The sequence below is a fragment of the Equus quagga genome, chromosome 17 (genome assembly GCF_021613505.1).
Source record: "Equus quagga isolate Etosha38 chromosome 17, UCLA_HA_Equagga_1.0, whole genome shotgun sequence".
NCBI lineage: Eukaryota > Metazoa > Chordata > Mammalia > Perissodactyla > Equidae > Equus > Equus quagga.
The window spans coordinates 39,688,982-39,701,185 of NC_060283.1; the positions used below are offsets into that span (position 1 = coordinate 39,688,982).

At 63.6% G+C, this 12,204-nt stretch overlaps 1 protein-coding gene across 1 annotated transcript; it reads left to right on the plus strand.

Annotated features, from left to right (window-relative positions):
• The first annotated feature begins 501 nt into the window (after positions 1-501).
• Positions 502-7,687, plus strand: ECEL1 (endothelin converting enzyme like 1). The gene is made up of 17 exons (XM_046644414.1): positions 502-1,284; positions 1,873-1,941; positions 2,048-2,158; positions 2,237-2,329; positions 2,520-2,644; positions 3,346-3,568; positions 4,072-4,170; positions 4,407-4,481; positions 4,690-4,793; positions 5,083-5,141; positions 5,215-5,266; positions 5,815-5,882; positions 6,082-6,206; positions 6,516-6,581; positions 6,975-7,070; positions 7,283-7,359; positions 7,481-7,687. The coding sequence occupies exons 1-17, from the start codon at positions 502-504 to the stop codon at positions 7,578-7,580; spliced, it is 2,325 nt and encodes a 774-aa protein (XP_046500370.1). The 3' UTR covers positions 7,581-7,687.
• The last annotated feature ends 4,517 nt before the right edge of the window (positions 7,688-12,204 follow it).

Here is a 12,204-nt window from a genome sequence, read left to right on the forward strand (position 1 = left end):
CTCGAGCTCTGCTTTCCCCCTCCCCCACCCAGCATTGGCTGTAGCAGGTCGCCGACAAGAAAGGCAAAGGGAAGAGAGACAGCCTTTCATTGAAGGCCTACTAAGTGCCAGGGCCCAGGCTCATGCTCCCCTGCTTTTCTATGAGGGGCCTCCCAAATCTTCGGCGGGCATATGTGTGCAGGGAGAGAGCAGGCAGGTTAAAGAACGCCACTGTGCGTGCGGGAGTGGTGGCTGCTCAGCCTTTCCGGAGGGAGGCCAGGCCCCAGGCCAGCTCGCTGTTGGGGACTCGGGGTGGCATCCAGTGTCTGGACCTAGGCCTGCGCCCCACCACGTCGTGCTTGTGAGCCCCGTTGGGGCCCAATGCTTCTCTGAGCCTGCGTCTACTCTTCCCGCAGCTGCGGCCCGGGGTGGGGGCCATGCGGAGGCCCGCGAGGAGGCGAGCGGCCCGGAGCATCCTGTAGCCGAGATCGCCAAGGGCGGCGTGGCGGTGCCAGCGGCACCATGGAGACCCCGTATTCGATGACGGCGCACTACGACGAGTTCCAGGAGGTCAAGTACGTGAGCAGGTGCGGCACAGGAGGCGCGCGCGGGGCCTCGCTGCCCCCCGGCTTCCCGCTGGGCGCGGGGCGCAGCGCCACCGGGGCCCGGACCGGGCTGCCGCGCTGGAACCGGCGGGAAGTGTGCCTGCTGTCGGGGCTGGTGTTCGCCGCTGGCCTCTGCGCCATCCTGGCCGCCATGCTGGCGCTCAAGTACCTGGGCCCGGGCGCGGCGGGCGGCGGCTGCTCCGAGGGCTGCCCCGAGCGCAAGGCCTTCGCGCGAGCCGCCCGCTTCCTAGCCGCCAACCTGGACGCCAGCATAGACCCGTGCCAGGACTTCTACTCCTTCGCGTGCGGTGGCTGGCTGCGGCGCCACGCCATCCCCGACGACAAGCTCACCTACGGCACCATCGCGGCCATCGGCGAGCAGAACGAAGAGCGCCTGCGGCGCCTGCTGGCGCGGCCCGGGGGTGGGCCGGGCGGCGCGGCCCAGCGCAAGGTGCGCGCCTTCTTCCGCTCGTGCCTCGACATGCGCGAGATCGAGCGGCTCGGCCCGCGGCCCATGCTCGAGGTCATCGAGGACTGCGGCGGCTGGGACCTGGGTGGCGGCGCCGAGCGCCCGGGGGCCGCAGCGCGCTGGGACCTCAACCGGCTGCTCTACAAGGCGCAGGGCGTGTACAGCGCGGCCGCGCTCTTCTCGCTCACGGTCAGCCTGGACGACAGGAACTCCTCGCGCTACGTCATCCGCGTGAGTGCGTACCCCACCAGGCACCCAGCTCGCGGCCGGGGACCCGGGGCGCCGTGGCCCAGCACGCACGGCCCCCGCGCCCGGACGACCGGTGCAGAAGGGGAGGGGAAAGGAGAGGAGGAGAGCGCGCATCGGCGGAGCGCGGGAGGAGGGCGCAAGTAATTTCCCTGGAGTAATTGCGGTGTTTAGCGGCGCCGCGGGAGTCGCAATTTCCCAGCCCTCTGGCAGGCCGGGAGAGCACGGAGGGAGGGCCGTGCCGATGGGGCTGTGGCGGGCTTGAAGGCCGGGAGCCCCAACTCTCAGTGCGGGCCCCGCGACTGCCCCTCACGGGTGAGAAACGTGAAGGCTTCCAGGAGGAAGGACCTGGGGGAGGGGAGTGCTGGGGTCCCCAGGCTAGGCTGGTCAGGGGTGGGGGCTTCCGACAGCTTCTCTGGAGGGAGGGAGGGGCTAGTGTCTTTGTGCTCCTGGGGCTTGTGACAATGGGTGTGTGGCATATCCTCTGTTTGGGCATTTGGGTGGGAATTCAGCCTGTTTTCAGGCACCTGGCATGTTGACCTCTGACCTCTGACCCCCCGTCTCTCTTCCCAGATTGACCAGGATGGGCTCACCCTGCCAGAGAGGACCCTGTACTTAGCTCAGGATGAGGAGAGTGAGAAGGTGTGGGGGATTAGATTGGGGTTGCAGGGAAGGCCTGGGGCTCTGGGAGGGCCAGACCAGGGCCTGGCACGGACCCCCACCCTTGACGTGCCCCCTCCTGGTGCAGATCCTAGCAGCATACCGGGTGTTCATGGAGCGCCTGCTCAGCCTGTTGGGTGCCGACGCCGTGGAGCAGAAGGCCCAGGAGATCCTGCAACTGGAGCAGCGTCTGGCCAACGTGAGAAGGGAGACTGCTGTAGCCTGGGGGGAGGGGACCATCTGGCAGGGCTGGGTCAACTCTGATCTCCACCCCTAGATCACAGTGTCAGAGTATGACGACCTCCGCCGAGACGTCAGGTCCATGTACAACAAGGTGACACTTGGGCAGCTGCAGAAGATCACCCCCCATGTGAGTGCGCCCCGCCCTGGGGGGGAGGCGTGGGTCCTGGGACTCCTGGAGGGGTCCCTCCCCAGGGAAGGGACAGGCCTTCCTTGGCCATGGACTCCCATGTCCTCTTATTGCCTCTCCCTGACCCCCTCCCTGTCTTCTGCGGTTCCTGCCACACCCAGCCCCACTGATCCCATCCATGTCCCCAAAGCTGCGGTGGAAGTGGCTGCTGGACCAGATCTTCCAGGAGAACTTCTCGGAGGACGAGGAGGTGGTGCTGCTGGCCACAGACTACATGCAGCAGGTGTCCCAGCTCATCCGCTCCACACCCCGCAGGTACAGGTGCCAGTCACCCAGCCCCTGCCCACCTGCCCCTCCAAGGCCCTCCTCTGCACCCCAGACCTGTCTGCTTGGTGAGCTGTGCATTCCCACTTGCGCCTCTGTCCAGTAGCCACACTGGGGAGGCAAGCGAGGAGCACTGGGATAGGAGTTCAGATCCCTAGGCTCAGACCTGGCTCTCCCACCTGTTCTGTGGGACCCTGGGCAGGGCTGTGAGCTTCCTGAGCTGCAGTCCCCTCATCTGGGGATGGTGAGACTTCAGTGAGTCTGGACGTCAGAAAGGGGAAGTGTGGCTGCAACTCTGCTGCCCCAGGCCACCTCCGGGAGCGCCTCCCTGGTCTCTGCACACCTTGGGGAGGAGCAGGAGCCTCTCAAGCCTGCCCTTGGGGCAGACAGTCACCCCAAGTGTCCATTCTCCCACCTCATAGTAAGTCAGAAAATGATGCTGGCCCAGGACTCGTCCACATCGGGCACTTTGCTCAGCGGCTGGAGGGGTGTCCTGCTGAGTGTGGACCCCGCCCTTTTTCCTGACTGGGGCTCCGACCACTCCAGGTTCTGCCTGCGAGTACCTGGAATGACCCTCACCCCTATGCGGGTGCTAGGGCCGGCCCCAGGCTCGGGGTGTGGGGTGGGGTGGGGTGGTGCCCTCGGGTGGCTCGTGTCTATCTGGACACCTCGCTGCTTCACCTGGCCCTCAGGATCCTGCACAACTACCTGGTGTGGCGCGTGGTGGTGGTCTTGAGCGAGCACCTGTCACCACCGTTCCGAGAGGCACTGCATGAGCTGGCACGCGAGATGGAGGGCAGCGACAAGCCCCAGGAGCTGGCCCGTGTCTGCCTGGGCCAGGCCAACCGCCACTTTGGCATGGCGCTTGGTGCCCTCTTTGTACATGAGCACTTCTCAGCCGCCAGCAAGGCCAAGGTCAGGCTGTCCTGGGCCTGGAGGTGGGGGTGAGGGTGCTGGGCTGGGCATGGAGTCCTCACACGGCCGTGGTCTGAGGGTGGGGAGCCCCACACATCCCCCTCCATCCAGGACAGCAGGCTTAGCTTAGGGCCCAGCCCTTTTTGAGGCTCCAGGCTGCTTCTTGCTAGGCCTCCTCCCCCAGGAGGCCCACCTGGTCTGTCAGCAGCAGGAGGCCCTCCCCATCAGTCCTGCCCACCTTTTCTGCTATGCTCGGTAGGTGTGGCCGTAGGAACGTATGTGATCGTTCCTGGTGCGGTTTGCCCCTTCCAGACTGCGAGCTTTGTGTCGGGGGTGCAGGGCCTGGATCCCCACCTCCAAGGTCTGCCCTTGGCGCTCAGTACCAAGCCCTGGGCTTAGGAAGTGCTGCTGAATGATTAGGGGTACCCCTCATGCCAGGTGCTGGGGGCCCAGAACTAAGACCTCATGGGCTGACCCTTGATCCCTGACCCCTGACCCGGCAGGTGCAGCAGCTGGTGGAAGACATCAAGTACATCTTGGGCCAGCGCCTGGAGGAGCTGGACTGGATGGATGCTGAAACCAAGGCGGCCGCTCGGGCCAAGGTGAAGTGGGACCCTATTCCATTGACTGGTTCCACAAACACTTATTGAGTTCTTACTGTATGCCAGGCACCGGGGATAACAAGAGACAAAGATGCCTCTTGTGGAGTTGGCATCACCCGGCCTGCGCTCCCCCCTCCTTGAACCCCACCCCTAGGCTGGCCTGAAGCTTTCTCCCTCGGGGGTTGAGGGGCTGTCTCCTGAGGCCCTGGCCACTCTGGCTGCCCTCTGGCCTGCAGCTCCAGTACATGATGGTGATGGTGGGCTACCCAGACTTCCTGCTAAAACCGGAGGCCGTGGACAAGGAGTATGAGGTGGGTCTGCCCCTGGCCCTGCCCTGCCCAGCCTGACCAGCCCAGCTTCTCCAGGCCCCTGACCACGACCTGGAGGGAGGCCCACCACCCCCGCAGAGAAGGAGCCACAGCCCTCAGCTGATGGACCCTAGGAGGGCATGGGACCTGCATGGTGCTGGTCTGGCCCTGCCCCTGGCCTGCTGCTGAGCGCTGCCCATCCTCTGTGCAGTTTGAGGTCCATGAGAAGACCTACTTCAAGAACATCTTGAACAGCATCCGCTTTAGCATCCAGCTGTCAGTCAAGAAGATCCGGCAGGAGGTGGACAAGTCCACGTGGGTGCCTGGCCCAGAGTTAGGGGGTCCGGGGGGGGCCGTGGGGAGAGGGCTTCTTACCAAGGCCGGGTAGGGCAAACCGCCTCACAGCCATCCTGATGTTGGGGGCCCAGGACCTGCATAGATCATTGGTGGGGGCCATCAGGGTGGGGGCTCAGCCTGGAGGAGGCCCAGGACATGGCTGTAGGCTGGGCCACCAAGGCAGCCTTCAAGGAGGAGGAGGCCAGGAGGTGGGAGTAGTGGAGGAGGGAGTGTGGGCCCCCCAGCTGACCCCAGCCTTCCTCCACAGATGGCTGCTCCCACCACAGGCGCTCAATGCTTACTATCTGCCCAACAAGAACCAGATGGGTAAGGGGGTGTGTCCCAACAGGGGGCGTGGCCTGGAGGTGGGCGGATCTTTGCTGACCACGCCCCTCCATAGTATTCCCGGCGGGTATCCTGCAGCCCACGCTGTATGACCCTGACTTTCCGCAGTGAGTACCCCACCTGGTGTGAGCCAGAGCCACAGCCGGGCCTTGTGGGCGGGGTGCGTGGGGGCTGCTCATGCCACTCCAACCCGGATGGGCCTGGGGGTCACGACAGCTGCAGACCCTGGGTCCCCATAGTTTCACTTCGTGCTCAGTTATTTAGAAAAATGTGTAGGTTTTTTCCCCCTTTCTTTTAAATGTCCTGAGTCCCCCCTTACCTGGTTTGAGGCTTTAGGTGTTTCAAAAGTGGAGTGACCGTAGTGATGAGGAAAAAGGCCAAATCCCATGTGGAGTGCCTCAGTTTCCCTCCTGTCTCCCCCCCATCCCAGCTCTGTTAGATGTTATTTCTTAAAAGGCAGCTGCACAGGAATCCTTGGCCCCTCTTGCCTATCCCTCGAGGAAGCTGAGGCGCCTGTGCCCAGGACGGTGCAGACATGACTGTGGCCTCCCTAGGCCACCTCGTGGCCTGGCCGCGGCCTCCCGGGCCCTGGGCAGCAGCACGGGGCTCTCAGGGCAGGTGAGGCTGCGGCCTGACGCTGCTGCCATGGGCCCAGGTCTCTCAACTATGGGGGCATTGGCACCATCATCGGGCACGAGCTGACCCATGGCTACGATGACTGGGGTGAGGCCTGTGGGTGGCTTGGGGGGTGGCGGGGGAGGGGGAGGACAGTCAGTGAGGGGCAGGGTGGTGATGGGCTGATTGAGGCCCCAGGGTCCCTCCGTCCCCATAGGCTGGTGCGTGCATGGGGGAGGGACTTGGTGCCCAGCCTGGGCTCTGGGGGTGAGAGTCGCTCTCAGCCAGCCCTGCCCACTGCCCACAGGGGGCCAGTATGACCGTTCGGGCAACCTGCTGCACTGGTGGACAGAGGCCTCCTACAGCCGCTTCCTGCGCAAGGCTGAGTGCATCGTCCACCTCTACGACAACTTCACTGTCTACAACCAGCGGGTGAGTCCCCTCGCTGTCCCTCCTGCCCCTCATGCTGACCGGGCGCGGACTAGGAGCATGCATGCCCACGTGCGCGTGCATGCGCCCGAACAAACCCGGTGCCCAGGTCCCTGCACACACGCCCAGGGTCTGCGTGCACACTCACTCAGGGTATGAATGAGTTTGCACAGACTCACACAGCACATGAGGCACAAAGGGGTTGGGCCCAAATCCTCTGGGAAAGGAAAAGAGAGGGTGAGTGGGGTTGGGGCAGGGGCCCAGGGTGGCAAGGCCTGAGGGAGGCCAGCGGGCCTCTTCCCTTCTTGGCAGGTGAATGGGAAGCACACACTTGGAGAGAACATCGCGGACATGGGTGGCCTCAAGCTGGCCTACTATGTGAGCTGCTGCTGCCTGGCCTCCATTCCTGTGGGAGGAGGGGTGGAGGCTGATGAGGACTCCCCTAGAGACAGAAGCTCCCCTCCCTCCCCAGCCTGCTGAGCTCTGGCCTGGGGCGGGGGCCTGTGCTAGACACAGGGTCCATTGGAAGAGGAGGGACTCCCAGGCCCCGCCTTCAGGGAAAGTAAGAAGGGCTGCCTGGAGGGGTTGGCCCCTGCCAAAGGTTAGCCTTCCCAGGAGGGAGCACAGTGCAGGGAAGGTGGAAGGCAGGGAGCCTGGGGCTCAGCATGGTGGGTGGTGTGCAGAGCTGGGGCCAGTGAGGGGCTGCCTGGGTGGAGGGTGGGTCAGGTCACCCCACCGGGGGCACTGCAGCTCCACGCTCTGCGTCCCCAGGCCTATCAGAAGTGGGTGCGGGAGCATGGCCCGGAGCACCCGCTGCACCGGCTCAAGTACACACACAACCAGCTCTTCTTCATTGCCTTTGCCCAGGTGGGCCAGGTGGGGGCCGCGTGGGGGGTCGGGGGTGAGGACACAGCTTCCAGCCAGTCTCCCATCAGCCACCCCTCAGAGGGAATGGCCTTGTGGGCTCTGATGGGGGAAATGGCTTAGTGTGGGGTGGGGGGGGGGCGTGTTGCAGGGCTCGGTCAGTGGACACCTGGCCTCATATCCCCCTCTCCTCCCTCCCTCCTGTCGGGGCCCAGAACTGGTGCATCAAGCGGCGGTCGCAGTCCATCTACCTGCAGGTGCTGACCGACAAGCATGCACCTGAGCACTACAGGTACGCCTGGGCCTCGTCGCCCCCTTGTGGCTGCGGTGGGAGCAGGCAGGGCTGGGAAGGGACAGCTGGGGTGCAGTGGCCGCTGGAACCCACGCTGTGTGGGTTTCTCCCTTGACCCCAGGGTGCTGGGCAGCGTGTCCCAATTCGAGGAGTTCGGCCGGGCCTTCCATTGCCCCAAGGACTCGCCCATGAACCCTGCCCACAAGTGCTCTGTGTGGTGAGCCTGGCCGTCCGCCCCCACGCCCCCGCTGCCCTGCACGAATGGCCTCCCCCCGGCTGCCGGGGCAGGCATGGACCCGGCGCTGGCCCCGCTCTGGGCACCACTGGCCTTCCCAGCCCCTCCAGGACCTGGCCCCCTGCTGTCCCTCACTTCAGGAGGGGCCCAGAGCAGGGATGAAGTTGGGCTCCAGGAGCGCATGAAGGAGAGATGCTGGGGTCCCCAGACTTGGCTTGAGGGAGCCAGACCCCCAGCCAGGCTGGACTGTGCAGTCCCCACCTTTGCTGTGTTCTTGCTGCTGAGTCTGGTCAATAAAGCTGCTGTACTGTCGCCTCAGCCTATTCAGGGGCCCCCAGAGCAGGTAGGGCTGGAAAGAACCCTCTGGGGGAGGCTCAGGCCCTTAGCACAACCAGGACCCTAGAGAAGACCTTCTTGTCCCCTTCTGGTAGCCTTGGCTGGGCCTCCTCTGTCCCGCCTCCCCGAGGGGGTCTCTTCTGTCTTTTCTACCAACCACCCCTTCCCCCCTCCCCCCAAGTCCTTCCCAGTCCTGCCCAATCCTGTCGTTATTCTCAGAGAACGTCTGTCCCCCTCCCAGCCTTGAGTGACATTTAAAAAGTCCCTGTCATCTGAGCCTCGGGCACACCAACCTCAGGGAGTGAGAGAAAATGCACCTGCCACAGCCGATTGAGCCAGAGCGGAGGGTGGGCCATGGCGTGGTCCCGGGAGGGCTCTCTGGAGAAGAGGCAGGAACAGAGAAGGACCCCACAGAGCAGCTGAGTCCCCTGAGGGCAGGGGCTCTTCACTGGGGGGAACTGCAGGGCCCTCGGTCGTCTCTTGGGGGCATGGAGCCCTGCTCGGAGCTGCCTGTCAAGGCTCCCCGTGGAGGCGCTGAGTTTGTGGACCTGCCTGGCTTTCCTTTCAAGCCCCTTTTCCCCTGGGCTGGGCACATACATACCAAGTCCCTGGAGCTGCTGGGGCAAAAAGACCATCCTTAACCTGCCATCCACCTGGTGGGGACCCTCTGGACCCCACACCCCACCGTGTCCCTCTGGATCCTGGCTGGAATCGGACTCCCAGACCCAGCCCTCTTGCCCAGTTCCCCAAGTCTCCCATCTCCACCCAAGACTGACCCTCCTCCTTGGGGAGGCCATGGGGTTGGGGGGGGCCTGTGGGGTGAGCTTCCAGCAGGCCGATGGGGTCACTTCTGTTCTACTGTGGGAAGTACAGTGAAGCCCGGACGCTCCTGGTGCCAAGCACTCCCCCTCAGTCTGTGCACAGCTGAGGGGGCCGGTGGGGATTGGGCATGTGGGGGAAGGTGGGCCGAGGGGCCCTGGGAGAGGACACGAGGTTCCTGGCCTGGAGGGTGATCGGGAGCCAGAGGCCAGGAAGCTCAGTGTGCCTTGGCTGGCTGGGGGCCTGATGGCCAGCATGTGCCCCAGTGGGGAAGCACCCACCTTGCTGGCAGGGTTGGCCCCACGGGATGGGAGACCACCAGAGACCCCTCAGCCAGACAGGTCCCTGCTGGGCTCACAGCAGCCATGTCACTGCTCCTTAGGGTTGTGGGGCTTCTCATGATCTTTGGGGAAAACTGAGGGAGACCAACGGGTTAGAGGGAGGCAAGCAAAGGGGAGCATCCAGAGGATGGAGTCCTGGTGCTGAGACAGGGCCCGCAAAGCTCAGCCATGGCCTCGGACCAGAGCCACAGGGTGGCCCAGCAGGGCACGGCAGTGACATTGTGTGTCACCCACTGGTTCCCAAACTGCTTTTCCAGACAGGCCCCGACAGCATCCTCACTGCAGCCCAGTGAGGTGGACGTAGTGACAGGGACAGCCCCTTTAACAGATGGGGAAATGGGTCATATGCCCCGCCCAAGGTCACACTGCTGGTGTCAGCTGATGGGCACGTCTTGACTGCTGAGTCCTCTCCAGCTCCAGGGGTCCATGCTACCCTCAGGTCAGCTCTCAGCAAACTCTGTTAGGAAGCCATGCACACGGCCTAAACGCCGGCCCTTTCCTTGTCTGGGGGGTCCTGTGCTGGCAGTCGCCCTGGGGGTGAGCTGACTGTGATTGTGCTGAGGTGGAGCAGGGAATAGACTCAGCACAGTTGCCCGCTTGGCCTCAGTTTCCCTTGTGTTGAGTGAGGCGCGTGAGCATGGTGGTGAAGGCCCTTCCCGCGGTGGGGATGCAGCGATCCCGGAAACACCCCCTGGGGATGCAGCGATTCCAGAAGCCGCCGTGGAGCAGGTTGTTGTGGGTCTAGCTCCATCCATCCCCTGAGGGCCGGCTTCACCACACAGCAGGCATTCTCTGCCACAGCTCATTGGGATGACAGAAAGCAATCTTCAGATAAGCAGTTAATAGCAGGGAACTAAAGAGCTCGGATGGTTTACAGCTACACTTAAGCTTCCAGGCATCCACCTGTGTGCCCACGGGCAGAGGCCTCACAGTTCCCTGCCTCTGCAAGGGCCCTGGTTCTGCCATCCACAGCTTTGAGGCCCAGCCTTGAGTCCAGGGGTCACTGCTGGGTGACCTTGGAAAGTGATTAACCCTCTCTGGGCCTCAGGAGCATCATTGGCAGACCCTGGGGTGGGGCATGTGAGAGGTGTATCCCCCTGGGGTGGATCCGTGTGAGCAACTCTGCCCTCAGCCTACAGGACCGCACAGTGGCTGCCTGAGCAGTGTGAGCCCAACGCAGAGTCCTCAGGGCCCAGGATGCCAGCAGGGGGCAGTGGGATGTGGGGGAGGGGACCTGTGAGGACCAGCTCTGTACAGATTTGGGAAGGATTTGAAGCCAGCTGGACAGGTGGGCTTGTGACCACGCTTCCCTGCCTAGGGTCTCAGAGGGGACATGGGTCTTGGTGGCCCTGGGATTTCTGGGACCCCCCAGGAAGGGACACGGGGCATCTGGTGCCACTGAGCAGCCCCAAGCCCCAGGCCTTTCTAACCAGTTCAGTGGACCCAGATTCGAGTTTCTGCCACCCATGGAGTGGCTTCTATGCTGACCAGATGCCCAGCACCCTGGGCCCAAGCGCCCCAGCTTGTGAGGTGTCCTGGATACAACATTTCTAAATGGCTTGAGCGCCCATTCCACAGATGTTGGGGAGCCCAGGGTCCTCCATATGCAAATACCTCTGGGGGTGGGTTCTCAGGGGCCTGGGTTTCTCCTCCAGCCCCCTTGGGTGGGCTGGCCCTTTCCTACCCCATGCTCCCCGTGCTGGGCAGCACCCTGATTCCTTCCCACCACAGGGGCCACTTACACAAGACTGGGGGACTCAGAGACTTTGCTGGAGGTTTGAGGGTGCCAGAGGGGCATGTCCCGTCCAGCTGCTTGTGCCCCTTCCCTGCCACCTTCTCTCTTTCCTCCTCCTGCTGGGCTCCTCCCTCTCCCCAGCACTGGCTTGAGAAACCCGCTTTCCCTTGATTTATTTAAAAGAGGAATTTCCCCTTCCCCCTGCTGGATCTAGCCTTTCCAGAGGCCAGGCACGTGTGTCCCCCGAGGCTGTACCCCGGGGCCACCTGCAGCAGGACTGGGCAGCCGGCAGAGCCTGAGAGTCCAGCCTCCCTTCCCCGTCCCCAGGGCCTCTGGAGGAGCCAGGCTGCGAGGAGCTACTGGTTTTTGCAGGTGGAATCTCGCCATCTCCTGCCCCAGAAGCAGAAGGGGCCACGGTTGTTGAAATGGCGTTTTCCCCTGCCTGCTCCCCTTGCGAGGGGCCACAGGACACTTCCATCACCACCCTAGCCGCTGGAGGTTTGAGGGGGCTTCTGGAGCAACCGAGACCCTTTAGGCTTTGAAACCAGGCAGCCCTTCTGGACTAGTCGCACAGCAGTTGACAGGCCAGCTGGTTCTTGGGAGCATTTTATAGCACGGCGCAGGCCGCCCAGCACGCTATTTACAATTCCTTCCTGGGCTTACTGGAGTTTCAGAGCAATGCACAGGAAGCTCAACCCGCTCCCCCAAAGGAGTCCGTGGTCTGCATCCTTGCTTTTCACTGAGGGGACCGGCTTGGGAGGGCACATCGCTGAGCAGGACACGGCAGGCGAGTCCTCCACACCATGTCTCTGAGAGCGGCTGTCCTCTGCAGCCTGGATAAGTGCCAGGGCGGGGACTCCCACGTTCTCCCTTCTGGAAAGCTAGTTGTGGCCTGGCATTTCCTGCGGAGTCCTTACACTGAGCTGGACTCACTGCTGGCATCCTGGTGGGGGCCCTGTCCACTGCCCCCTCTTCCTGTAGTCTGGGGCTGACCGCAGGCTCTCATCCCGGTGGACGTTTTCACCTTCCTGACTGATCACCAGCCTTTGTCCCAATAGCATGTCGTTCAGGGGACATGTCGTGGCTCACTTTGGGGCCTCCTTCTCGTCAGCCTGGGTGGGGTTCTCACCGTTGCTTGTTCACAGCCCGCCCCACAGGTTCCACTGGCCATGGTCCCCCTTCTGCTGAAGGGGTGTGGCCAGCTCAGTTCACCTCTGTGTGCGCAGCTGTAGCAGACATAACGGGACCCCATGGATCCCCCGGCTGCCTCCTCCTCCCTGCCCTCCCTACCACCTCCTGCAGGGCTGGAGGTGCCCAGAGGGCTGCACCGGCACACCGTCCACCCCTGGATCCAGGTCCCTTTGAGCGAGCCCCGGGAG

Excerpts from the sequence above, each read along its gene's own strand:
- ECEL1 (XM_046644414.1), top strand. The coding sequence starts at position 502 with ATGGAGACCCCGTATTCGATGACGGCGCACTACGACGAGTTCCAGGAG. Across the intron at positions 4,482-4,689 it reads CCGTGGACAAGGAGTATGAG|TTTGAGGTCCATGAGAAGAC; the intron begins GTGGGTCTGCCC and ends TCCTCTGTGCAG. Across the intron at positions 5,142-5,214 it reads GCCCAACAAGAACCAGATGG|TATTCCCGGCGGGTATCCTG; the intron begins GTAAGGGGGTGT and ends GCCCCTCCATAG.